The sequence below is a fragment of the Sycon ciliatum genome, chromosome 4 (genome assembly GCF_964019385.1).
Source record: "Sycon ciliatum chromosome 4, ocSycCili1.1, whole genome shotgun sequence".
Taxonomy (NCBI): domain Eukaryota; kingdom Metazoa; phylum Porifera; class Calcarea; order Leucosolenida; family Sycettidae; genus Sycon; species Sycon ciliatum.
In genome coordinates, this window is record NC_088646.1 from 11,356,907 (window position 1) to 11,384,416 (window position 27,510).

At 46.5% G+C, this 27,510-nt stretch overlaps 2 protein-coding genes across 2 annotated transcripts; one reads left to right on the forward strand and one right to left on the reverse strand.

The window, feature by feature from the left end:
- Positions 1-1,493: 1,493 nt before the first annotated feature.
- On the forward strand, positions 1,494-26,642 carry LOC135814467 (adenylate kinase 7-like). Its single transcript, XM_065327589.1, has 23 exons — positions 1,494-1,898; positions 4,115-4,285; positions 4,806-4,920; positions 5,486-5,580; positions 6,099-6,209; positions 6,634-6,717; positions 7,396-7,481; positions 8,546-8,636; positions 9,316-9,393; positions 10,145-10,231; positions 16,750-16,812; positions 17,424-17,552; positions 17,828-17,945; positions 18,462-18,532; positions 19,131-19,188; positions 19,850-19,912; positions 21,222-21,323; positions 21,622-21,720; positions 22,000-22,083; positions 24,444-24,496; positions 25,172-25,258; positions 25,492-25,650; positions 25,982-26,642. Exons 1-23 carry the CDS (start codon positions 1,842-1,844, stop codon positions 26,024-26,026), a joined length of 2,106 nt encoding a protein of 701 aa, XP_065183661.1. The 5' UTR covers positions 1,494-1,841; the 3' UTR covers positions 26,027-26,642.
- On the reverse strand, positions 10,519-15,543 carry LOC135814468 (transmembrane protein 19-like). Its single transcript, XM_065327590.1, has 2 exons — positions 15,033-15,543; positions 10,519-12,203 (listed from the first exon to the last, which is right to left on the reverse strand). Exons 1-2 carry the CDS (start codon positions 15,367-15,369, stop codon positions 11,536-11,538), a joined length of 1,005 nt encoding a protein of 334 aa, XP_065183662.1. The 5' UTR covers positions 15,370-15,543; the 3' UTR covers positions 10,519-11,535.
- Positions 26,643-27,510: the final 868 nt, after the last annotated feature.

Consider the following 27,510-nt stretch of genomic DNA (forward strand, 5'->3'; position numbering starts at 1 on the left):
ACGAAGTCAATATTAGATTTATCACGACAAACAGTCCGTATTTCAAATTCCAAAACGATAACCTCATGAATCCCGGTTTTATGATTGCACAACCGTTGCACCACCACCTACTCTGAGTACTCATGCAGTGACAATGCTGCACTGCCACTACTCACAGGCACCGTTCAACTGCGCCTAACTTGCCTAAGCAGTCAAATATAAGCAGTCAATATCCCTGAGGAGTGAAATATGCAGGAATATTTGACTGCTTAGGTATGGCAAAAATCTATGTGAGTCTAAGGGAGTGATAATAGATACGTATTACCGGTAATACTTACTTACTACTTGAGCTCACTGACTTGTCAGTTTGAGCACTCTGGCAAGGTACGTTCGGGCCTGATTGGAAATTTTTATTTCCATTGCTATCAGGTTCGGCCTCATTTCCTCTGTGCTGCGCTGATGAGTTCAAAAAGAACGAAACAGCATGCTGTCCGCAGATTGAGTACTTAGGGGCCGTCCGTAAATATCGATGTTTTTTTAGAGACGATATTGGTGCGTCTGGGGGGGAGGGGGTTTGAGCTATGTGCGTCTTTTCGAGCATCAGAAAAATATCGATGTAAATATCTGAAGTTTCGCCGATCCCTGCACGCGGACGTCTAAATGGCTATACAAGAAATGTGAAACCAGCTTCCGTTCGCGGAGCTAAAACTCGCGACACGAGAACAAAATCAAAAATTGGAAGCTGTACGCCCATGGCGAATTTCAAGAGCAAAAGAATGAGCTATTGATTGTGGAAATCGGCCGAACGATGCCTGCAGGAGACCTTTTTCAAGACGTAGAGGCAGTGCGAACAAACACGGACGAACTCCACAAGAGTTTCCAGTCTTCACTGTCTGAACAAGGATTTGAAAAAATTCAAGCCCGAGCGTAGCCGCTTTGTCTACACCAGTACACATGGTAGATCTACACGATGGCTGTGAGCACTGCAGCGCCAACCCGGTTCGCTCCCCCCAGGCGATGCAGCTATTGCGTGAGTGCGGCGGGATTTTCACGCCTACACCGGACCCTCAACATCCTGGGCACTTCATGAGCATCCAAAAAAATATTTAATATTGATTCCATGATCTAGATGTACATGTGCGTCTTCTGGGGGGAGGGAGGGGGGTCAAGGGAGAGAAGCACCAATATCGTCTCTAAAAAAACATCGATATTTACGGACGGCCCCTTACTACTTGTAAATGTAAGTATTAGTAATTTAGTTGTAGTTTAGTTCTTAGCTAAGCTAACTCAGCTGAGCCTAGTCGTGGCCATGGTAACGGCGCAGGCACCTGCTGCGTGTGATGAAACCTAGGAAACAGCGGCTATGCTCTGAACATAAACGCGCTAACCACGAAACTGTTATCTGGTTATCATGCATTTGTTACGTGCAGCACACCCTTCATGCATGGTACTATTGGTAGATCCCCCTTTCAAACCAAACAAACTGCAAAGCGGGGATCAACAGCATACACGCATGAGTCATGTATGATGTAGCTCCTGTTCGACTGCTTTCACAAACAGCAGACTAGACGGTCAGTGTGTATCTATTTGTCAGCCAGGCCCATTTCTTTCAAACTGATCATTTCGCAACTGGCACATAGACGAATGTTGAATAAGCTGTTTCAGATTATTTCAACGCGTTACCATAATTGTACCTGTAGATTAAATTGACACGCTACCGGCAGTCTAAGAGCAAAGCTGTCCGCCTTTGCGAGCACAAGAGTCGTTATCCTTGCGTCGGAAAGTGAGCGAGTGTCGACAGTGTGAGAGCCTGCGCCTGGTGTTCATTCGAGTCACACAGACACTGGACAATCACCGCCATCATGGTAAAGGTGTTTGTAAACGACGTGGATGACTACCCGGGAAATGTTATCGCAAAGGTAAGAATGACCACAGCAACATGCAGCCCACGGAACCCACTGAGCACATGCCCTAGCATGCAGTACATGCAGTGCTCAGTGCTCATCTCCTAGCCTAGCCTAGCCTGTTCACATAAACACTGAGCTAAGGGCACAATTGCTAGGAATAGTAGTATGCTTATGGTTCGTGCAACACGTTAGCGAAGATTTACAGGACTTGTACTGGGGGGAGTTCAGATTTCTGAGGCATCCGAACGGTTAGCATAGTCGTCCTGTTTCGTTGTGACCAGGCAGCCGTATAGAAACGGGTCTGTACGACTCACTGGTGGTGGCGGCAGAATACTGCACGCTATAGCCAAATCACAAGAAATGATCCGAGAGCAGGCCAGATGTTGTGAACAGCATGCTTTGCCTACTGTATTGCCTAGTTCATTCCGTATCAAACATAGCCCTAGCACATCACAATACACAGTCATATATTACACATACATTCATCAGCTCGTGCATGCAGTGATGCTCAACGAAATTCAGCCAGCTGGTATCACCTACACTGATGTATTCATTTCAGTCTAGTAGTTAGTGGGGGGGATACTGTGCAACCACAGGTCTGCGAACACTGGACTGCGCACAGGTGCAGGGGCACTACCGTCCTGCTCAATGAAATCCAGCCGAGTTACTCAAGTTTGCGCCTTGCACCACACGGTTTTCGCAGGTCTACTAGGGCTGCGAAACGCAATAGTACATCTTACCTCAGAGAAAAACATGTCAGTGCTGCATGTTATTTTGCCTCACCCCGGAGGGGAAGTTAAATTGAAGAGCACCTTAGGCTTGAAGTACAGATGCCTTTGCCACCTCCATTCGACATAGTATTATGTTGAATTTTCATGTAAAATCCTGAATGACGCTAAGATACTGCGGCTGGCAGCATCAATGGCTGACACTCTACTCACACTGCATTTCACACAAAGGCACTCTTCACTGGTAAATATTTCAACGTTTCAATCATCGTCTCGGATCATCATCAGCAATGAAGTGGATATGGTAAAAGAGAGGCTTTATGGGAGGCTCTGTGCCAATTGGGTTCTCAGGAGCAAAAGTGACGAAGAACAACAGAATTATCAGGGCAGGACAGAAAATTGGTAAGGTGTGTGGTGTGCAACAACAACGAAAAAGAAGTAAGGTGTGCTAGAATTGGTAAATGCTCTAGTCTACGGTGATACTCATAGGCGAAATGTGACAGAAACAATGTAAGTTGATCATCAGCATCAGTGCTAGGGTGACAGCAAGAAACAGCAGCAACTCAACAACAATGCCGGGTGTGTCACCTCGAGTTTGTGATGGGATTGTCTCAGGGGATAGGTTTCTCTACCTGCGCTGCCCGGATATAGCTAGCGCTGATTTGCCTACCTCGGTCTCCCGATGCTAGAATAGCTCATCCTCTGTGCTAGGACAGGAGAAACACACAATGCAAATTACTTTTCTGCTGGTTAGGCGCTACCATTATACCCTGAGCCGTTAGCTTTTGATATTGTATGATACGCTTCATCATTGCACCTATTTCTTGCTGTGTAGTATTAGAGTACTGACCCTGATGGTCAACTAACGTTGTTTCTGTCATATTTCACCTACTGCTACTGCCTTAGTAGGCTTCAGCACTTGCCAATTCTAGCACACCTGCTTACCAATCTTCTGTTCCGGACTGTTAATTTTCAAAGTGTTGCTCTTTGTCACTTTTGGTCCTGTGAACCCAATTCACACAGAGCCTCCCATGTAACCTCTCTATACCCATATCCACTTCATTGCTGCTGATGATCATGAAGATCGAAACATTGAAATATTTTCCAGTGAAGAGTGCCTGGTTTGTGTGGAATGCAGTCTGACAGTGTCAGCCATTATTGCCGGCAAGTTGGCAACCATGACAGTTTTTTGAATTTCCCTATGAGTACTGACAGAGGCAAGTTATTACTAAACAAGTGTTAAGCAACCGCTGCCCGGAGAAACCACCTGTTTTGAGAGATCCGCCATCTCGGGGCCCTCGAGCATCTGATCATTGCCTTGTCATACAGGTGGACCTGCTTAGGAGGTCCACCTGTCTTTGGAGACCATTTTTGTGCACCCCGTTCACTTGGGTGGTAGCTGAAGCTAGAACCTACTGTCTGTAGAAGATAGAACTAGTATGCGCCCGGGTACCTAGCATGTCAGTGATCACACCGATTTTGTTCTTTCATGCCGTTCAGGTGTTTGCATCGAGCAATGTTGGTGCTACAGCGCAGCCCGAGGACGATGAGGACGAAGTGCAAGAGAACGCAGAGCAGTATATCGTATCCGGCACGGTTTGGGAAGACAGGCCAGATCTGCTCGACGACAGAGACACACTTGATTTACCGGAAGATGTGAACATAATCAAAGTAAGGACCAGTGCGGCAACTGTGCCACCCAGCAGTCCCATGCAAGCAATGGAGTTGCTATTTACCGTATTTTCCCCATTAAACGTACACATCTCCAATACTAGTACGTCTCCAATTGTAGTACATGTTGAGTATGGATTCCAGAAACTATAAAAGTTCATGTCTCCAATCCAATACTAGTAGTCTCCTATAGTAGTACAAGTCTGCCCACCTTAGAAAAATTAAAAGTACTGTACATTTATTGGAGAAAATACGGTAGGCAAAACATCAGTAATCTTGCAATATTTTTAAGCAGTAGCCTACTGCAAGATTACACTTGTGTGAACGAGAGATGATCAACATGTTCTTCATTCAGCTGCATGAGGGTTTTTAACTCACACAGTGATTGTGTCGATCCGTTCCTCATAAGGAGACATGTCCTGTATGCAAACTGACGCTCATGATAATTATTCGTGTTTCAAGTGCCCTGAATTCCTAAACTGACACCAACGGCAACTGTATGTATGTTTGATCCTTGCAGAGATCAGAGAAAGATGACGAGTCTATGGTTAGAATGTGGATGCAAAACGACATTATCATTTTCAACATTATGGATAGCCTAAGACAACAGGAAGACGCCGAGGAGGCTATCATTGGTACGACAAATTCATGCATATCAGATTGAATATCAATATACAGTAGCCTTGAACCTCTCACAGGGTTGACAACATACCTCAGGACAAAAGGCTGCAGGTATGGGATGTGCAGGTTGGAGGGGGGGGGGGGGGGGAGGGGGATGTCCGGACAAGGGAGGTCCGGGTAGGAGTGACTCTACTGTATTGCTTGCAATACATTTGTAGGCAGGTTACCATGTTCTAGTCTAGCACTCACTGCTGGTGTCTAGACACTTAGAGAGTGTGTGATTGTGTTCCATGCACTGTTATGCACATCATCCTTTGTGCAATACGGCTCATCACTGATTGGCGGATAGTAGAGACTACTAGAGAGGTTATGTGATTACACCATCAGTTGAGATGCTTTGGTGAAGTCGCGGACTCGCAGCACAGCGCTACACATGCACTAGCGACTCATGCTGTGTACTTAGCGCCCATCAGAAAATCCGCTGACTCACCCGTGAAGTCACTCGCATAACCTATATACGCGAGGATGTTTTGCAATCATGGATTCTCTGGTCCACACTCTTCTGTTTGTTATGCACAGCTCTGCACAATCGGATCAAAGAACTACCCAAGAAGATCACATTCATTTGCCTCTCCAGCTGTCTCTCCTGGGCCAAGACAAAGCCGGCAGATCCAGTAAGTTGCACATGCGCATACTATAGTAGAACCGTGTGCAGAAGAAAACTGATTCGGCAAACTTCTGCTTTAAACAACTAGCATTCACGGCTCTATTGGACAAATCACTGCGCATTCACGGGCACATGTATAAAGTAGGGATAAGAAGAACTTCCGCGACGACAAGCAATTCCCATCGGTTCCGTGGTGCTCACCCTAAAGAGGCTTGACTGTACATGTGGAGAGCGGATTGCATCGTGAAGAATGAAGTAATGCTGAAAGCGACGGTGACAGGAACACAGTCATTGCAAACTGTATGCTTTGGTGAGTTATGTGAGTCTTGACTGTACGAGCTAGGGCAGTTAGAGTGTGTCTGAACTCTGAACCATATCAAGTTTGGCTGCAGAAGATTTTACATGGAGACAGCTATACATCGATGGCCAGGAAAGACTCATTCTGCTCTACTAATTCTCCTGGTAAATAGATGTATTCATGTATCGCTTTCTCTGGCCTGTAATGGTGTGTACATTTGAATTCAGGAAGAGCCAGAGGTTGGCTTGTCGGAGGATGAGTACCGCCGCCGCAAGTCACATCCCGGCTACAAAACGCAGGCCGTTCTTGAGAAGCTGGTACTGAAGCTTGGCAGGACGGTAAGTACTAGTAGTGCGTGTGTGTGTGCTTGGGAGGAGGGGGGGGGGGGGGGGTGTATGCAAGCAACTTCATGTATGCGTGGGGTAGGGGAATGGTACAGTGTCACTCGGAGAAAAAGAGAGAGAGAGAGAGAGTGTGTGTGTGTGTGTGTGTGTGTGTGTGTGCGTGTGTGCGTGTGTGGGGGGGGGGGGGGGGAGGGTGATGCATTGTGTGTGTTTGTGTTGATGCAATGTGTGTGTGTTTGTGTGTGTCACTGTGTTTGTGTGTGTGTGCGTGGTGTGTGTGTGTGTGTGCACGGTTTGTACACATGCGCACGTGTGTGTGTGTGTGTGTGTGTGTGTGTGAGCGTGCATGTTTGTACACATGCGCACGTGTGTGTGTGTGTGTGTGTGTGTGTTCACTGCTTATGGTGTGCTTCCACAGGACAGCGACAGGCTTTCAACGTACGTCATTACAGCAGGGCTGATCTATGGCAAGGGCGAAGGGGTCTTCCACCATTTCTTCAAGGTGAGTCATTCGCGTGGAAGTTATCTTCTTCGGCTCTTCAACTGAACGGTTCAGTCAAAGACGTGTACAATCCTCTGTGTGTGTAACATTGCTTCAAATATCAAACTGTCAAATGATTCAAGACAATTCGGCATAATATAGCAGAATTTGATTGCTCAAGTGGAAGAAGACTCGTTTAGGACCTGTTTGTAGTATTCGATCGAGTCACACATCTACACTGTTGTTTTCTTCCCAAGTAGGTCACGGTGCTTTGACCGTTATGATGGTAGTGAAGCGACTGTGCTGTTTGAATCTCAGAACACCTGGGCTATAGTTGACCCCCCCCCCCCATCATTTTCCTAGCCTTGCATTGCCCGCAGACTGGCATACTTATGGGGCATGCTAGTCAGTCTCCTTTTTCTGCTAAGTTGCTGTCTGGATGTGCAAGACTCTGAGAGTGCGAGTCAAATTCTCCATTATGCGGCAATCCTGGCATAGAGGGGGGGGGGGGGGAGGAGAATAATACACTCTAGGTGCCAATTGATGACACACCAGTGGAATGGTAAACTTGTCCATAAGTAAGTACATGTACTTGGAAAAAAAACTACTCACTTTGGAATGCAACAGACACTGCTCTTTGTTGGTGGTTTTCTTGTTTTGTGCTCAATGTTGTGGTCATGGCTGATGTCGAATGTGCAGGAAGCCTGGATGAGCGGAGCGGCCGTAAACATGATTGGTAAAGGCGAAGGTGTTCTGCCAACAATTCACATCACCGATCTCTGCAGGTCAGTACTAGTAGTAGGCAGCTTCTGTTGTACCGCGTAGTAGTACCGATCAGGCTACTGATGTGTTGGTGCCAGTATGGCCTGAGGCAGATGGCGTTGCCTCAAGTCCAGGAATGGGTCATTGCACTCGGCAATGAACTGCATCACATTCACATAATTTGTATAACGAGAGAGCTTGGAAGCTCAGGGCCCTACGCTATGCTTTTTTTTTTGCCTTGATGATCTAGACAAAAAAAACATAGGGATGTTATAAATTCTTTAAAAAATTCCTTTTTTTTAAGACATAACCTGGGATTCGAACCCGCACTATCGCGCGCCCTGCATGCATCCCCCGATACACTTCGCATACATACTAATTCTTCCAAGTTGTTTCACATTGTGATCTTGCATTTGAAAGCCCTATTTGAATATGCATTGTGGCCAGCCGTCTTTGATGGCACGGTACGGTAGGGGATAGGTACGGGACAGGTACGATCGAGGGTAATACGACACCGTCTCCCGTACCGTACCGTACCATCAAACACAGCTGGCCACATACAGCTGCCCGCAATATTCAAATAGGGCTTTCAAACGCAAGATAATAACGTGAAGCAACTTGGAAGAATGGGTATGAATGCGAAGTGCATGGGGGAATGCATGTAGGGCGATAGTGCGGGTTCGAATCCCAGGATATGCCTGAAAAAAGGAGAATTGAAAAATTTATAACATCCTATGCTTTTTTGCCGTCAGATACGGATAGCGCCAGGCGTGACACAAACAAACAAATACCAAATTAAAGCTGTGTGGACCCTGGCTAGCGCCAGATGTTACTGAAGTAACGTCTTCTGCATAGCTACGGGAATAAAATGTCAACATTCAGTGATGGTGACTACCCAGCCATCACTATCACTAGTACACTGTATAAGTTGTACACTGCCTGGTCAATCCTACACTGCCTGGTTAATCCTACATTGGCTACAGAGCTCTCACAGAACGGCCAACTGGCACAGTGTTGCCATCTCTACAAGTTTACTTCCTGTGAATTTCTTGCTCGATACATGTGTGGTGTTGTTTTTGTGCTCCAGTGTCCTCCGCAATGTAGTCGAAAGCAGCTTGAAGGTGCGCTTCATAGTCGCTGTGGACGATGGCGTCAGCACCCATGAGGAAATCATCAAAGTAGGTTCGAACCCAATGAGCGGAAACTTTGTTGAGCCTAAACCTCGCTGGCTTCTGGGTAACACAAATACGGGGGATGCCAGTCTGTATTTGCTATGCTGATGCTGTCACGGTGTGCTGTATGATAGTTGATGCTGTGCTGTGCCCCAACTGTTACATAATCAGTGCGTACTACAAACTGTAGTGGATATTATCCGCACATAACACATTATTATGAGGTATTACAGCCCCAAAAGAACTAATTGTAACGAAGAAATGTCACGCGTTGAAACGTTGGATTTACTTCCTCGTTATAATCGGGGAGTAGTACAATACTCCCTTACATTGTCTTACAGTATGCAGCTGGGAGGAACTGAGGTGTGAGTGCAGTTGTGTATATGACTCCACCAGTCCCCTGCATGCATGTAGGTCTACGTCTACATGTAGCGTGGTGCACGTTGTAAGTACTGCAGACAAAGATGATCAAAGATGATTTTTTTAGCCAGCATATTGGACGTACATGCATAAAAGACCAGGTGTGAAGCTCGTTGGCCAATGATCTTGTTGTACCCCAAATACTAAGACCTTTTCTCTCTCCCAACACTGTGGGGAGCATTATAATCAGAGCTTCACGTGATGTAGTACATCTGCCATTATTGTATTGTCTAACCAAATGTTGTGTCCTGCTGTGCCCACGCAGGCAATCAGTCAAACACTTGGTAATGGCAAGGTTGTAGCAACTGACACTTCCAAGTTCATTTTGACGGAACTAACTGGGGTAAGCTGAGTCAATGTGCGAACCATACACAAGACAGATAGACAGGCGGAAGGGAAAGTAATTTAAGTATTCTTCATTCCTCGCACACTTCCGAGTTTCTTCGACTTTTCATCACTCTTGGATTTCCTTATGTGTGTGTGTGTGCGTGTGTGTGTATATATATATATTATGTGTGTGTGTGTGTGTGTGTGTGTGTGTGTGTGTGTGTGTCTCTCTCTCTCTCTCTCTCTCTCTCTCTCTCTCTCTCTCTCTCTCTCTCTCTCTCTCTCTCTCTCTCTCTCTCTCTCTCTCTCTCTGATTTAGCCACCCACACTAGTAGCAAGTGTTACCTTCACTGGGGGCAGGGGTAACTGCAGTTGGATCCCTGGATGGATACCCTGATGCCGTCAATCCTTTTTCTGCACCTTGTCCTCACCCACTTACTGAGGTGTGGTGAGCCCATAAGTGGGGTCATTTTCAAGTCCACCCAGAGTTTTGGGGATTTCAGTGGGTGTCGGCCGTTGGGCGGTTCAATAGCCAATTGAGTCATCTTTCCAAGATTCCTTTTGAGTCTCTCTCCCCTCTCCCGGGGAGACTCACGTGACCAGTTTTGGCAGTGAGCAACACGTACAAGTACAAGTGTGTGTGTGTGTGTGTGTGTGTGTGTGTGTGTGTGTGTGTGTGTGTGTGTGTGTGTATGTGTGTGTGTGTGCATGTGCATGTGCGTGTGCATGCGTATGCACATCTGCGATGATTCGTTCATACAACCTAGCAACCCTGCCTGGATCAGCTGCTAGTAAACCTAAGACTGGAAGGTGGCTGCATCAAGGAGCTGATGAACATCGAATGGGTTTCGGATGTAAGGACCGTCCATTGTTGCATGCCACTTGTAAACCGTAGGGGGACATTTACCCGGCCCAGTTTCTTATTCTTGTTCACAAGACTTGGCCGTAGTCTATCCACCACCACTAGACAGTACTGCAAACATTGTCAGGCAAGGGTATCCAAGATGACAATTGGTACAATGGTGGTGGTACTGGTGATGCGGTGTTGGTGTGTGTGTGTGGGGGGGGGGGGGGGGGGTATGTTTTCTAAAGTATAATGAGGCTTTCACTTGCAGCTCCACAGTGTAGTCAGCCATTTCAGTACTGTGCAAACTGGACATGTTGAATACTATTTTACAAATACATGGAACATGTTTGCACGTCCGCACTACAACTGGCTATCTACATGTAGAAAGAAGTCATTTATCTTGACACATTCTATGTGTCCGGTGTACACAGGTAACATTGTGTGCGTAGCGAATCCTTTAACCCCAATAAGTACGAGTTGATGGACTCGCATGGATGCAACAAAAAAAGTGGCTGGGTGCATTGCTCGTGTTATACATTTAGAAGAAATACTTCGAAGTAGAAAGGCAGATTTTATTAAGTACGCTAGAAATTGTTTGGCGATCAACGCTACAGTCCATTTTATGTTCTTTGTTTCAAACTAGTACAGTCGACCTACCCTTATAACGATATTTTCATCTGACCAAGAAATATTGTTATAAGGGTAATATTGTTATAGGGGTAACTGGTTCATTTCATACACATACGTCATAATGCATGAATTTAGTTCATTTTTTACACTCTTCATAGCGTCAAAAACGTATGTACATGCACATTATGTACACAGCAAGGTGCCCACTGGTGCCCTCATCGCATTTCGTCATGTCCCAGCGACTTATCAAGTGAATCTTGCCCTACCTTGACAGTGGACTCTACATATCCCCTGCTGGATATTGTTATAAAATGGAAAATGTTGATTGGTCAGCCCATTTTATATTGTTATAGGGGTAATATCGTTATAGCAATATTGTTATAAGGGTAAGGCGTTGTATACAAAAGTCAATGGAGTGATTTGGTTTGGCAGAAAAATATCGTTATAGGGGTTATCGTTATAAGGGTAGGTCGACTGTATATGGTTGGAACCTGTCCTAGAGGGTTAAACTAAATTTGAGATAAAATGCCTCTGTTAAAAATTGGTTGGCACAAGTTAAAAAATGTCGTGAAAATTTAAAAAAAATCACGGTTCGTGTTAGACTCAGACTAGGTTTTCCGTAATGAGATTAGCGATAAAATTTGTCAAGCCCGTTTATATATACACCGTTGCCGTTGGCTATTACACGCTCCAAGGTTCCTCTGACAGTGAATACACAACTGCCGGCACAATGAGGGCGGTGAGCAAGCTGGAGAGGAAGTTGACAGCGTGATTGTCCAAGATGTCTCGGCCCGTAATGTGCTCCACGTCCGGTCCTGGCTGGTTGACTACGCAGTTCTTTGACGTATCACGGCCGGAGTACTGTAGGGTGGCGCCAAGAATGGAGTCAATGGTTGAGCACAGCAATCCAGACAGTGCACCGATAGGTATTGCAGGCCAGCAGCTTAGCGTCAACCCGGCAACGTCCTTATCGATAATGTGCTGCACTGACATGCCCACAAAGAAGGCCACGCCAACAAGCAGACCGCCAAGAAGACTGCACGCAGTGCCTATGAACGATATTCCGCCGTTGGTGCCAGCTGGGACGGGCCGCAGCGTGAGAACGTGACGCGGAAGATTGCTACCTTGAAGGATGCCAAACTCGGACGCCCACGTGTCCCCACAACAGCCAGCTAGAGCGGCCATGCATGCCACCGCTGACAGCAGTGCAGGGTCAACAAACTGAAAGCTGATTGACTCATAGCCATCTGAGCCGGGTGCGGAAAATGCCGAGAAATACAGGTAGGACAGCGCAGCCGATGTGGCCACGGCACCATTACTGAACACTTGCACTATGTTACGCTGACCACCTACGGAACAACACAGTAGCATACGAACAAACGTATTATTTAGGCCAGGGTCACACCAAACGAGCAGTGTTTGGCTTGTGCTGAATAGAGGGAGTGGTCGCACCAGAAACAACAGTGTCACAAGTTTTGCTGTGGAAATACATGAGTTATGCATCTTGAACTACACCTCAGAGTGTCGTACTGTCAAAATCTTGCCATAAAACTAGGGGCAGCACAGTGTCGTCTTGTAGCCCTCAACTACATGGGCAAAACGTGCACCATTCGCAAACCGAGAAAAGTATCACCGAAGTAGTTAGTTTGTCGACTACTTGCGGCGTGTTCCTTTCTCTCGTGTTACCGAGTCCACGTATGCTGTACTAGCTCACCTTCTCTCCCCCCCCCCCTCTCCTCCTCCTCTCTCTCTCTCTCTCTCTCTCTCTCTCTCTCTCTCTCTCTCTCTCTCTCTCTCTCTCTCTCTCTCTCTCTCTCTGTATTTCTTAGCCCTGAAGTTCTTCTGATGAGGTTTGTAAAACTTTCATAACTTTTTTATGAAGTTTTATTCAAATCGAAACGCTTGATCAATTGACTGACTTGAGCCGAAAAACATTCAGCTGACACGTACTTGGACTCAAGTCAGTCACGTGTTTTTCAAATAAGATCATACTCGTACTGTGCAACTTCCCACTGAGCTTTCTGAGAGTTACTTTTATGAATACACCTTTCCATGGTTCTTACTGTTGGTGCGCCAATTACTTGATTTGTTACGGTAGTGTTGTCCCTGCCCCTTTTGGAAGGTATATGCCCCTTTTGGAACGTGTGTGCTGGGTCGGCGTGGTTGTTGTGCAGACCGCGCGTGGACTGCGCAGGTTGCGCATGCCTGCATTTGTCCGCATTCTTGTTCTTGGCCTTCTTCTTGAGACTCTCTTTGGAGTAAAGCCTAAATGTCAGTCCTCTGTTTGTGGTACCTGTGATGTGAGAGAGTAATCGGAAGGGCTATCGTCTGGTCATAAACCCCCCGACGACAGTAGGACAGTAAAAATCTGCCACCTGTCCCAGAGAGGACTTCAGCAACTAGGACCAAGGGAATGTTATTTCCAGTCATTATCACCCCTGGATGAGGAGACCCGTGACCTGTACAGAGGGACCACATTTGTAAGACAAGCGTGCCCAATCAAATACATATACAGCCTGCTCAATGCAATCCAGTCGCGTGACTCGAGTTTGCGCCTTGCACCATTTCGCAGCCCTGTGTTCACAGGTCTAGGGCTGCGCAATGCCCGGCGTGTACTCGAGTGACGCGACTGGATTTCATTGAGCAGCACTGTACATGTCCAGGACGCAAAAGTACACTGTCGCTGCTATAGTGCTCGATGCAAAGCACTGAGAACAGAATGAGCCGCACTATTTGTTGGGACGCCGAGTTTCACGCTATCTCAACGTGATCAGCATCTTGGAAACTCACAGTCCCAATGAATAACTTGGTCCATCATGTTGAATCATGATGTTCCCAGTCAGTGCCAGTCCAATCAAATTCAGTATACAGTCAAACCCCTTTAGGACGAACACCAAGGGACAGATGATATTTGTTTGCAATAACGGGAGTTCTTCTTATCCGTATCCAGTGAATATACAGTGATTTATCCAATGGAGTTAGAAATACTAGTTCGCAAACATTTGTCTTATCAGTGTTCTTCCTAAAGCGGGATTCACAGAAGCTTTTTTGCGATGCGACACGCGATGCGACAGCCGCGAAACCGGGAAATCCCCAAATCGCAGCCATCTCACACCCCACGCAACTGCCGCAACTGGGCCATCGCAGAAGTTGAGCTTGGCTCAACTTTTGCGATGCGACAAGCGATTTGGCGTACGATTTTGACCTTTTCTACAGCAAAGTTGTACAAAGGTTCAAGAGTTGCCTATAAATTTGTACTAGTTGTACCAAACCGCGCGAATGCCATGGTGACGTACCCAAATCAGCAAGACTTTGTCGCATCGCTGACTTCTTCTGTGCATGGCATTTCGCGAGTTCGTATCGCACGCGTCTGTCGCAGATCGTATCGCATCGCGTGTCGCATCGAAAAAAAAGCTTCTGTGAATCCCGCTTAACGAGGTTTCACTGTACATGCATGGAAGAAGTCTTGATGATTTGTAATACAGTGGTCCCTCTATAATCCGGCACCATTTGTGCCACGGAAATCTGCTGGATTAGGGAGGGTGCTGGATTAACAAATCTGATTTACTGCTGCAATATGCATGAAGAGGACATTTTGGCTACTGAAAATTGTGCTGGTTTATCGAGGGTGCTGGTTTATAAAGTGCTGGATTAGAGAGGGACGACTGTAATATTGTACCGTACATTGTATACAGTCATATAATTACCGGCAAGAGTATGCAACTGTGATCTCTTTTCTATGGGCCAGATGCGCGGCGCGCTGCCTTAATTACATCATTTCGGTGCAGTCCGCGCACTGCGGAAAAACAAACGCCGCACTTTCCCTCTGGTTTGAAATGAACTTTCGTACGTAACTGGACGTCACGCGCCAAAAGTTAGATATTCCGTAGGCATTGGAATGATTCGAGCAAAAACGAATGGACTCGCACGAGAAATTTTGGGTTTGAGTGCATGCTTTCAGAGCGTGATGAAGGCAGCGCACCGCGCACTGACCCATAACCACAGTTGCATACTCTTGTTTATGCACTCTTGCTACCGGTATGTTGATTATTTTACTGAGTGGCTTGGCCCATGGCCTTCATGGTGAGAGTGGATGCATGCACGTTCCTTCGTGGGCAAGTACACCACGTTTTCTTTGCAGTACATGTGCAGTGTTTTACATACTTGTACAACTTTACCTTTCTTGTACGTCGGGTCCAAACGTCTCTTCGCTCGCTTCCCGACACTGGTAGCACATGAAGAAGAGACGAAAAACGCGAGGAGAGCGAAGAGAAGGCTAGCATGGCTGGCACTATGCGATAAACCCACTGCCAGAGAGGCGGCTGCACCACCAACGTCAAGCCATCCCTGTAACACTGCCACGATGGCCAGTGTTAGCGTTACGGCGCATGGAAGAAACAGATGCTCCACTAAGTAATACGGACGGCCGCCGTAGGACTTCTGATCAACCAGCACAATCGTGGCGATCACAGAAGCAATTGCCCACACAATTACGACGTATCTCAAAAGTCCCATAATTGTATAAACGTTATTTTCAAAATTCTGCTTCACCAATGCTACGATTCTACGCCAGCGACATTATAATATAGCACTCCTACGTAGCACTCGCACAGGGGAAAGCAAAGACAAGTTCTGTTCGAACGATAAACGATAAACAAACTCCCTGCTTGCAGTTCGACTTTGCTTACAGCTTGAGCTTGGTCGATGTTGGTTTTCGAATTTTTCGCTCTGATGTCCCACGCCACGTGGCACCAAGCATGACGTGCGCATGCGACTCACTCAGTCGGAGACGGCACGCGACGCCTTGGCCAGCACGCTATATGCGCGATGTACGCCGTACACGCACTTTTAGCTGTAAATGTGCATTCCTCTATCTAGAAGTAAGTAGTTAGTTCTTCCCAAGCCAAGTACAATGTAACTTGATCGGATTTCATTGAACAGCAAGCGTTGGCAAAGAATGCTTGAACATTTGGCAGATTTTACTCGAGAAGCATTGAAACTTGGCAGAAGCATACAAAGCTCATGGGCCATGGCAGATAATTGCTTGAACCCTGCTCCTCTTTTTTCCTCTTTTTTTAAATTTTTGATCCTAGTACCAAACATGGGTGAAACATACCAGAAAAGTATCAACTTCCGCCAGCCATTTTTCTGCTGGCATTATCCACCAAAGGCTATTCCATGGGTGCAGACCGGGAGCCTCGGATGACTCGGGTCTTATCTCTTCTGTGTAGTATCAGGAATGATCTCTCATGATCTTCTGCTGTGGCAACGATCTATGTACTTGTATGTATCTCTGTATAGAGACACAGATTATAAAGAATAGGAGGCGATAACACAGATTTGTTTGATAATAATGATATCGATGGACAGCATGGCTAGGATAGTGTGTGTGATTGCCTGTCACCACGACCACCGGGTCAGTGACCGTCTTATTGCAAAAGACAGAAACAGGCATCTACACTGTACTGCAGGCCAGCAACCTGCGCTGAAATGAGCGAAGGGTTGTGGGAAGAGTCTTCGATGCACAATACACCGAAGTGAAGCCTTGCTTACCGGCAGCCAGTGCACACAGTCCAAAGCCGTACGCGAGCCGGCCAAAGCACTTGATTGAGTCTTGTGCGCCTGGCATGTAGAAAGTGATGCGCATCGCTCATCGTGAAGTAAATTTGTAACGTAGTTGAACGTGCTTCAACGTCCTGCGATGCGGGCGGTGATGGAGCTATGACAACCGATATTCTGCAGCAATTTCCAGAATGTTGGTTGGGTGGTCGAGCGACCACAGGATAAGCAGACACGGAGGCTCAAGAAATGCCAAGAGAAGGTTATCTGAATAGGTTGTGCTATCAATCATGATCAAGGGCTTATATCGGCGTGCACCTTCATCTGTTGCTGCAGGCTGGAATCGTTGAGAATATCAAGAAAGTCGTGGAGGAGTATCGACGTGCAAGGAACTTGGTGGTAAGCCTAGACCGTCGGTGTACACTGTACAGTATGCATAGTGAGGTAGCAGCTATGTACTGCAGCACTGTTGCTGGTAGCGATGTGCTGTGAGGTACTATTGCTGGCAGTGATGTGCTGTGAGGTACTATTGCTGGTAGCGATGTCCTGTAGGGTACTATTGCTGGTAGCGATGTGCTGTGAGGTACTATTGCTGGTAGTGATGTCCTGTAGGGTACTATTGCTGGTAGCGATGTGGCTAAGGGTACAATAACAAGTTCTTTTTCATGAAAGGTAGAGGTGAGTGCGAGGTAACTTTTGTCAATATAGAGTTTTTTTCTCGTCACCAGGGGTAAGGGAACCTCTACTTGTTAGAAATCTAAGGTGCCATATTTCTCCTAAGGTGCCATGTTTCTCCTATGCTGAGGATGTATTAAAGGTTACCTATGATATACCACATTCACTACGGGCAGGATGAATGAGTAACTGCATTATGCAATAGATCTTACCGGTTGGGTCTGCTAAATACTCACCATGGCAGCTCAAGGCAGTGCCTTGCTCCTAACAGTGGTGTTCTCGCAGGTTGACTTCAATTTTTTGGGTTCTCTGTGACTCCATCACATGTATTATAGCCGATCCGAGCATGCATCTTGGGCCCGCCTGGCGTGGGCAAGAGCAAAGTTGCGGCGCGTCTCTGCAAGGAGTACAAGATTGAGCACGTCAACACGAGCGGTGTCATTGAAGAGAATCTAGAACAGTTGGTAAGCCTATTTCAATGCTAAAACTGGTTGAGGGAATGGAAAAGGTGAAAGTCTGAAGAAGAAAAACTGACTGTCACCACCAGGGCTCGAACCTGGAACCTTCGCTTGAAGCCAGTGATGCTCTAACATAACCAGTTCATGTGTGTGTGTAAAAAAAAAACGGTCCCTTTTGCTGCCCGGGTACATTTTAACAATCCTGAATCCTATGGATTGTCCATCCGCTATCTGCCACATTCAAAGAGTGTTGTCTTATTGCATGGAATACTGTGCCGCAGAGGCAAAGCATGGCCCGTACAACGCAAGAAGACGAGGAGGACGATGCGGAGGAGGAGAAGGCTCAAGAAGATCGTGCGTTGATGGAGGCCGTCGAGGCGGGGAAGGCTGAGAATGGAGGTAAGTCTGAAATATATTGCACACAGTCAATTGTACGGCGTGGGTGATTGCGCTCCTTCATAGAATTCTCAACATATTTCTCGAAGGACCATTGGAATATGAATAGATCTGTAGAAAGACGGTGTCATTTAGTTGATATGCCTATTTCATGCCGCTGTTGTGGCATGCCTTCAGAGGACATGCACTGCACCTTGTAGGCTACACTGCTCTTTGAATAATACCATGCCTGTAGCAGCGTAGCACCGCTCTACATTATTATGCGAAGCTGGCAATTAATGACTGTTGCAATGCCTCATTGTATGGCATTGGCTTCTTTCTCTTTTATATACCAGTAAGATGTGAAGGGCATCCAGTCATGTTCGCATCACGAATGCTGTCATCAGCAGAACAGACAAAAACGTGTCTATGTATCACAGTGTTTGACATGAGGACATGAGGACTCTGCTACTGTATATCGTGATCAGTGTGTGGCATGTTCTAATACCTGGTCTGCTGCCATGCTCCTGGTTGTTGCAGGTCGTCTGACGGATGAACACGTCATTGACTTCTATAAGAGAACTTTGACATCGCCTCCATGCAGAAACCAGGTACAGCATTTGCGAACACCACAGCAATATTTTCTGTGCCCATGTTTAAGCTTTCTAGTTGATACAAGATACTAGTTTTAAAATAGGTGTTTACCCATGTGTAGGTGTTTACCCATGTGTAGGTGTTTACCCATGTGCGCTTCATGTATTAAAAGCGCTGTCTGTACAAGCTGTCACTTAGAACTCATCCCAACTCTCTGTGTGTAGAGTCCGAGAAATGGCCGTCTGGCTTGGACCAGCAGCATAGTGGGTACAGTCGTAGTTTGTGGCTGTTCATCCTCGTCATCTGTAGGATAGTGCGACTCCACAAGAAATTCGTGAAAATGCAAGTCTGGGGTTAATCAGCCGTTTGCTACTTACTGGTGTGTGTCTGCCTGTCCGGAGCTGTTGATCGATTTGATGTTATGGTTACTTATCATTACTATAGAGCTAGTGATGCGGTGGCAGATACATGATCTTCACAGGAACTGTGTAGGTCTACGCCGTGTAAGTCACCGAAAAGTATATTATGTGAAAAGCTTACCCTTGTATAGGCCATGCAATCTTATCGGACTTGTACTGTTTCACTGTGTTCATTTACGCTGTGCTCACTCACCAGGGATTCATCATGGAGGGCTACTGCAAGACCATGGAGCAAGCCAAGACACTCTATGCTCGTAAGTCCAATGTGCTAGCCAAGCATGATGGTCTACTTAGTACGTACTGCCGCCAGGCATATACTACTCTGTAGATGTGGAAGTGATCCGACAATCCAGTATAAGGTACCAGTTGTGTTTATATCGACGGGTAGTATTACAACACCTGCCCCCGGCCCAGGGTAGAGAGGCCTGAATGCACAATGTGGGGTCTGGGACCTGAACCGTCTAGTCTTTTGAGGGCAAGTAGTCTCTAACTGCGGTGGTCATTCATTGATACAAGTGTTCCTATGCATGTACATGACTGTGTTAGTAATCCATTGACCACTTCCCCACACTCGTTTCCCGCACTCGTTCCCCACACTCGTTCCCCACACTCATTCTCCACACTCGCCTGGATATTGCTGTCGAAGCACGATTGGTTGACTGAAAACCTACTAATCCGGTGAAATCCTAACCATCGTGACTAGTGACTGAGCTTCTGCCTTGAATGCATGGATTGTGATGAGCTTGTCGTGGAACCAGAAAGAGCAAGGCAAATGAAGTCCAAGACTGAGCTGCACTCCTGATCAAACACTAATCCGAGTGCATTACAAATTGCTCCAGTGTAATGGTGGTCTGGTGTGCTCGACTAGCATGCTACATTGTGTGTGAACATATCGTTCTGTGCATTGCTGCGTAGCTGATGAAGACGATGACGGAGAGGAAGAGGACGCCGTGGATTACAACAAAGCCATAATGCCAGGTGTGTGTGTGTGTGCGTGCGTGCGTGCCTCTGTGTGTGTGTGTGTGTGTGTGTGTGTGTGTGTGTGTGTGTGTGTGTGTAGGTGTGTGTGTGTGTGTGTGTGTGTGTGTGTGTGTGTGTGTGTGTGTGTGTGTGTGTGTGTGTGTGTGTGTGTGTGTGTGTGTGTGTGTGTGTGTGTGTGTGTGTGTGTGTGTGTGTGTGTGTGTGTGTGTGTGTGTGTGTGTGTGTGGCCATTTGGTGCAGTGGTTTGTGCAGTCAATTTCCAATCGAGAGGTTGCGGATTCAATTCCCGACGATTATGGCCGCACACGTCTTTCTTCTCTTTGTCATTCTCCTAGCTCTTCTTTAATTCTCCTGGGTGGTTACCAACAACCAGTGCATGCCGGTGTATGTGGTGTGGTGTGTGTGTCAAAAAATGAAAAATGAAAAATAGGGATTCACTGGCCAGAAAAAAGCCACTTCACTCAGCTGTGTGTGGTGGAGACCAGGCTAAATTTAGCAGCGATCAATTCAACAGCCTTGCAAGCTTTTGAATGGTGTAATCCCAGCACAAGTTGCTATGTCTAACATAGCTTGTTCGCTATCATCGCTTCAGCGATGGGCAGGAGTATGAGTATGAGTGTGTGAATGTTGAGAGGCTCAAGAGCGATACTACCGTATTTCCCCGAATATAAGTCGCACCCCCATTTTCTGGTTTTAGCCATATTGATTAGATTTATTGACTTTAGTAGTAAGTAATGCTCGATTGTAAGTCACACCCCCTTTTTTACCTTTGGAATTTAGTGTACAAAGGTGCGATTTATATTCAGGGAAATACGGTACCTGTTGGGCCATACCTAGGATAGAACATTGACATGGATGGTCATTTCAGTTACTCGTTCAGTGAAGGTCAATGCACCTGCTCTGTATTTCTGTGTACGAGCCAAGCCGTTAGAATCCTAGGTTAAGATTTCTGGCTAGGCCATGTGGTGAATGTAACTTACATGTACTGTGATTGTTGGCAGCAGAATACCGCTGTTGTCTCGTTGTGCCCTGATACTAGTTCCTAGATTGGTTGACAGCATGCTACAATGTGGAGGACGCACTGTGTTGAAAACAGTGCTCCTGGCTCAACACAGTGCGTCCTCCGCCTTGTAACATGCCGTCAACTGATCAACATGTTTGTTTTACTTTCGCCATTTGCGGAAAATTATTCTCTATTCATTACTTGCTCGATTGGAGCTCTCTTAATCTATCAAACAAGATTTTAACCATACTAGCTGATAGATCATGTAGCTTCATTGCCTATGTGCCCAATGTACTGCAACAGAGGTGGTCATCGTCTTGGAAGCCACAGACAACTTCCTGAAGACACGCATCATGAACCTGCCAGAGAGTGTGGTTGCAGCATCATCTCACTACTCCGAGGAGAGTAAGTATGCGATCGGGCATGTTGCTTGCTGTGTCTTAACCCTATCCATGGTCGTATGGAGTGTACGCGAGCCCGGATATAGTAGGTTGAAAGTGTGAGCAGGAGCCTCTTACAACTCCCTGCACAGTGACTTAATTTTTAACCTATTCCGTATTTGCCAGAGGCTTTAATGGTAGCACCGGTGTGCAATCTCTTTAGCACAGGGAAGATGAACCGAGTTGCAGTGGACTGGTTGACCACCTTGTCATGCCTATTCCAAACTGTTTCTTCTCTCTTTTTTGTTACTATTCACCCCCAGGGTTCATCCAGAAGCTTGATGAATATCGCCGTCTCAATACTGACGATGTGACGGTTGCCAACTATTTCGATGAGCTAGAAATCCACCCGAATACCATCGGTAAGTTACGGCGGTCATCATGCATGATGACTGAACCGCGTACGAACATATGCATTACACAATCTCACGTATGTGGATAGGCGGAAGTAGCCCTGCTATCAACGTATCTTGAGATGGTATGTTGTCGTGATGTGTGGATAGTCAGTACTGATTAGCCCGAAGCAAGCCCTCACTAACGGATATTTGCTTTGCTTCTTGAAATTATCACCCTTCTCAGCTGTGCTTGTTTTCCAAGAGTTGATTTGTCCATAAGGTTACTCTGCTGTGATTCTGCTGTAGACGCTGAATGTGCAACAACGCTTGAGGAGATCGACATGCTTGCCGACATGATCAAGAAGAAAATTGGCGAGCCTCGCAATTATGGTGAGACATTGAGCATCAAAGTGGCACAAGTGTTCTATATGTCATTCACTTTGCTGAAGGTCCCTGCCACTACCATAAAGTACCGCGAGAGCGCCCCACCCCCTTGACCCTTCTGTGGTTGTGTTTGGGGGGGGGGGGGGGGGGAGATGAGCGAGTCCTGCCGTAGGTCATACAACGTGTACATCGTACACACACTGTACGTCATGCAGTAAATCCGTATTCACTTCACCTTTCGACTGGCACTGAGGTCCACACAAACATTGATCAGGGGCATGGTCATGTGTGACCCTTGTACTCGTATACTCCGGTTCCTACATCATATGACCTCAGCCACACTCGGAGAGAGTTGCAGTTGCTCGGGACAGTGCTCAATGCACCAAGGTGCAGAGCCTAGTACACACACCTCAGCCATGCAATTATATGATTTTCCGTTCCCTGGTTCAGTGTAAATCAAGATGGAGCACTCTGGTAGGATGCCTCGCTCTATCTGTACTTTACTATGCTAGGAGTGGGGTATGTAACTGATAGGAAGCCGTCCGTAAAAGTCGACAAATGAGAAGTCCGAATAGTGGCCAATTTTAGGCTGACATGGTCGGCTCCATGTACATGTAGATATGGATCCATTCCGTCTTGCTGGTGTGGGCGGTAAGGTCCAATTCAGAGAGGACGGTTGCAATGATGGGTAGGCCGCTGGTCAGGGATGACTTTGAAGTTGAGATGAAATCAACGCCACCGGTGTATGGGAGTGGAACCCACTGATAAAACTGGATCCGCCGCAGTATGCGACGGGTACTTCAAGTAGTGAACAGGTTGAAGGGTTTGAATGTCTAACTTCTGAAATGCAAAGGTCTGCAGTGCCATACATGCACCTTTTACGACTCCCTGCACTACTGCATGCACTTCGTCAGGCACTGAAAAGTTACGTTATTTTTGATGAGCTTTAAGGCCATCATTTTTTATAGCTATGTTTCGCGTCGTCCGCACGCATACGTTTTGATTTTTTCGGAAAAAAATAAAAAATCGAACATGCACAGTGAGTGTACGATCGTGCGAGTCATCAGTGTGGACAGGTTGCATACGGCGAAGCTGGGATTCAGAAATGGCCTCTAGCCTAGGCCAGCGTTGGTAAATCGTTTGTTCGGCATCTGGGAGCAATATTCTATGAGCTTACACCAGACCGCATTGATCACCTAAGCTGAGAGGATGCGTCGTTCCGGAGCTCTTTGCACCGCTGCTGAAGTCTGAGTACAATATTCCAGCGAAGCATAGGCACCATGACCAACGGTTGCCTCCTCTGTGAATATTTACTCATGCTGATAACCCAGATGTTGTGCTTCGATGTACGATTTTTCTTTCGAATGTACACCATGCACGAGCTATTGTGCTATGTACAGTGCATACACCTCTGATGAGCCTTTTTTATTATTTTGCAACTTTTTATTTTTTTCCACCTCTCGCATATGAATCTGGAAGTTGAACTGACGCGAAACATAGATATAAAAAATGATGGCCTAATGAGTCTCAGATCAAACAGCCAGTCAGCCATGCAAAAATCCAATCACTTGATGACGTCATGATCGCATGATCTGTTGTTTCGGAAAAAGTAGAAAAACCGCCAACATTCTTACCACCTACCCCCTTTAAGCCACTATCCGGGGTTTTCGGATTTTACGGACCTTTAAGTTAAAGCAATTCCACCTCCACCACATCCGCTGTCTCTGGCCGACATCACACCAGCAACATGACTCCAAGTTGTAGATACTGACAAAAAATGTCCTCCATACAGCACTGTTTCGACCCCTAAAAGGTCTCATCACTGAAGGTTGGGAATACTGTATAGAAGGAAATTTTCGGACGGAATTTATTTTCGTACGATTTCGTACACGGCCTCTTTTGTACTAAAATTTGTTCGTGAGAATTTATGTACACTATACATGCGTACTGCTTGCGAACACGTGCATTTAGCATGCAGCACTGTACGAAAATAAAATCCGTCCGAAAGGTCGAAATTTGACTTTGTCCGAAAATATTTCCGTCCGAAAATTTCCTGCTATACAGTAATGAGTGGCTAGAATTAATTTGAAAGTGTGGAGTAATGTTGCTGGTGTAATGAGGTCGCCTGCTACTTACTAGTACCTATTTCTCTTTTCCCCGAGGACTATGCTTCCTAGCTGATCCGAGCCAAGCTTCCTGCAGTAGCTCACCCATACGATGTGTGTGTGTGTGTGTGTGTGTGTGTGTGTGTGTGTGTGTGTGTGTGTGTGTGTGTGATGGTGTGTGTGTGTGTGTATGTGTGCGTGCGTGTGTATGTATGTATGCGTCTGCATTTCGTGCGTGATTGCTTTCCTTTGCTGCACCAGGGCGGTCAGCCATAGACAGGCAGGCTATTGCTCGTGCCAAGCAGATACAAGAGGTAAGCCAGTGAAGAAGGACCTGATCGGTCTCACTGTCTACTAAACCTGACAGTGCAGTCACATTCGACCTTGTACTTGACCTTGTATTGTATCGTCAAGAGTACATAACCCCCCCCCCCCCCCCCCCCAGAGTGTGCAACGCCTGATCCAGCTCTGCATAGGGTCTTGGTCGAGCGTAATCGGATCTTCTGATGTCATGCGTACACTCCACGCCAGTGCAAGGCCGGTCTCGAGGCAGGGCACCGTTGTTTTTGATCCAACAGTGCCCGCGACTCCCTGGGTTCCCCTCAGATGTGTACGGTATTATGACACAAAGATCCGATTACGCTCGACAAAGACCCTATGCAGAGCTGGATCCGGCGTTGCACACTGGGGGGGGGGGGGGTAATGTACTCTTGGTATCGTGCTTGTTGAGATTGCATTCGAACAGGAACGACGATGACAACGACAGGAATGACAACAACAACAACAACCACGACGACGATGACAGCGGCGGCAGCAGCAGCACCAAGAACAACAATGATACCACCACCAACAACCACGACGACAACGACGACAACAACAACAACGAAGAGGTCAGAACACGAGAATGATAACATAAAGGCATGACCACTGACAGTGTGGTACATTCCACATTTGACTAATACTGCATGTAACCGCTTATGCCTGTTTAGGAGGAGCGCCTGGCAACTGAACAGCAAGAGAGGAAACTGCAAGCCGAAGCGGATGCAAAGGAGCTGAAGGCTGCACAGGCAAAGTGGGTGAGTTACACCGCAATCACATGCCCGTAGAGAGCCGTGATGCAGCACCAAGTGTGCACATCAGTACCTGGTATGTGCTTTCAGGTATACAGTGTTCACTCACTAGCCCAGTGGGAATACAATTATGACAAAGTCCTCCTAATGTCTTTAACACAAACTGGCCCAGTTACACTGAGCACTTGATCTGGGACTTCTTTTTCTGAAAGGAAATGTTCTGTTCCTTTCCCTGCCAGGCGTCCCGCTATGCCGAAGTGAAGTTGCAGGAGGAGGAGCTGCTTGCAGAGCGTGCTGCTCCCATGCGAGACTTCTTGATGAAGCACATCATGCCAACACTGACGGCCGGCATGTCGGAGTGTATGAAAGTCCGGCCGGAGGATCCTATCGACTTCCTGGTAGGGCATGCGATGCAGTAATGCATGCAATCAACTTAGGCATTCTATGTCGTTGCAAGAATGCTGACTGGCTCAGCATTCTACTCTGTTTGACTATAATTGAAGGGCTCGAGAATGGCACTGTGCCTCTACAGTCTACACATCAAAGTGAGGCCTAAGCCTGCTAAGAATGTTGGTTTTACTTCAGAAGTAGACGCATTGCGCACTAAAAGAATGGTACACAATCATGAAGAATATTGTGCTAGCGTACTACTGTATAACACGACTGTCTCCACAACTTGGCAAGGTTTGTGTGTGTGTGTGTGTGTGTGTGCGTGTGTTGTGGTAACAGGCCGAGTATCTCTTCAAGAACAACCCCGAGCCGGAGCGGCACTGAACACCACAGAAAACAGATTCAATTGCCGTATTGAATGAACACGGACAGGAGCTCTCCTGTCCCTTCATGCAGCTGCTATGACGAAGCGGTGCTTCAAACAAGTCATTTCATATGGCAACTGTTATTTTCTCTTCAATGAAATTTCACCGGACACGCGTCTACAAAGCACATAGCTGGCTGTTTACCCGGCCCCTGTTCTTGTCCCATGTGCATATCCTAGTATTCTGTTTGTCCTTGACCAACAAAGGCAAGCAGTTGAGCTACACACATCATACTTTGGAAGTAGCGTAAATGCCATTAATTTCATGGTGGAATACCATTCATTTGCTTCTATTTGCCATACCATGAAAGAGTACTTCAGGAATCAAAATAACTATAATGGATTGGAAAAAAATGGTGTTGAGGTGAGCTGGAGGTAGTTTTCTTTTCTTTCAGTCTTGCCGATTCAAGACATTTTATACCTATTATCATTTTATAAGTATTTGTTCATGGTTTTTGTTGGCCTGCACCATCAGAGTCAGAGAGAGAGAGAGAGTTGTCGTTTACGAGTCCATAACTCATTTTTTTTACAGTAAAACTGATGTTACAGAACGTATCGATATAGAGTGCAACAGCAGATTGCGGCTACGTGACTATCGAAAATGACGCAAACAAGGACCCTGACACCATTATCAAATGTATCATGACTACGCAGAGTGGCATGCTATGCTTGATGTACTCTTGATTGTACACTGTACTGTACATCAGAAGGTACGGATACATAAACCGAAGTGTGAAATACCGCATGGGGTTCTGGACGCTGCAATGTACATGCACGCCGGGTTTTTTTGACAGCATGATACAGTAAAAAAAACAATGTCACAGGTTGTACCAAGACCACACTCCAGTTGTGGATCAAGGCTTCTATGACTAATCAACAATGAGATAGCCGGCTAATTCTACTCTCCCAAACTGCTGCGGAGTTGCATGCTCTGGTACTCGTGGCCATAGCAGCAATAGTAGCGCATGTAGTTATCTGTTATTTCCATCCATAAAATATCTGGAAACGGATACTCGGAACAAATGGCTGCGAGGCCTTGATTATTGAGGTTGGTGGAGGATCTAGCTGGCCCTCACACAAGCCCACACATGGTATCATGTCACTTGCCAAACACTGCTTCTTCGCAGCGTTTTCCAAAATATGTGCGAATGTGTGCGTGTGTGTGTGTGTGTGTGTGTGAGAGAGAGAGAGAGAGAGAGAGAGAGAGAGAGAGAGAGAGAGAGAGAGAGAGAGAGAGAGAGAGTTGCACTTGAACATGTGCAAGTTCCACAGCGGTGAGCACAGTCAACAAACCTCTGAACTACAACAGCATTGAGTAATAGTGCTCTAACATGTTGGGCTAGCTGCACACTTCTATCTTTGTCACCAGGGGGCAGTAATTTGTAGCCCCTGAAAAATCAACACTTTCGACCCGTTTTTAAACTCTGTGTGGCACGATTTGACT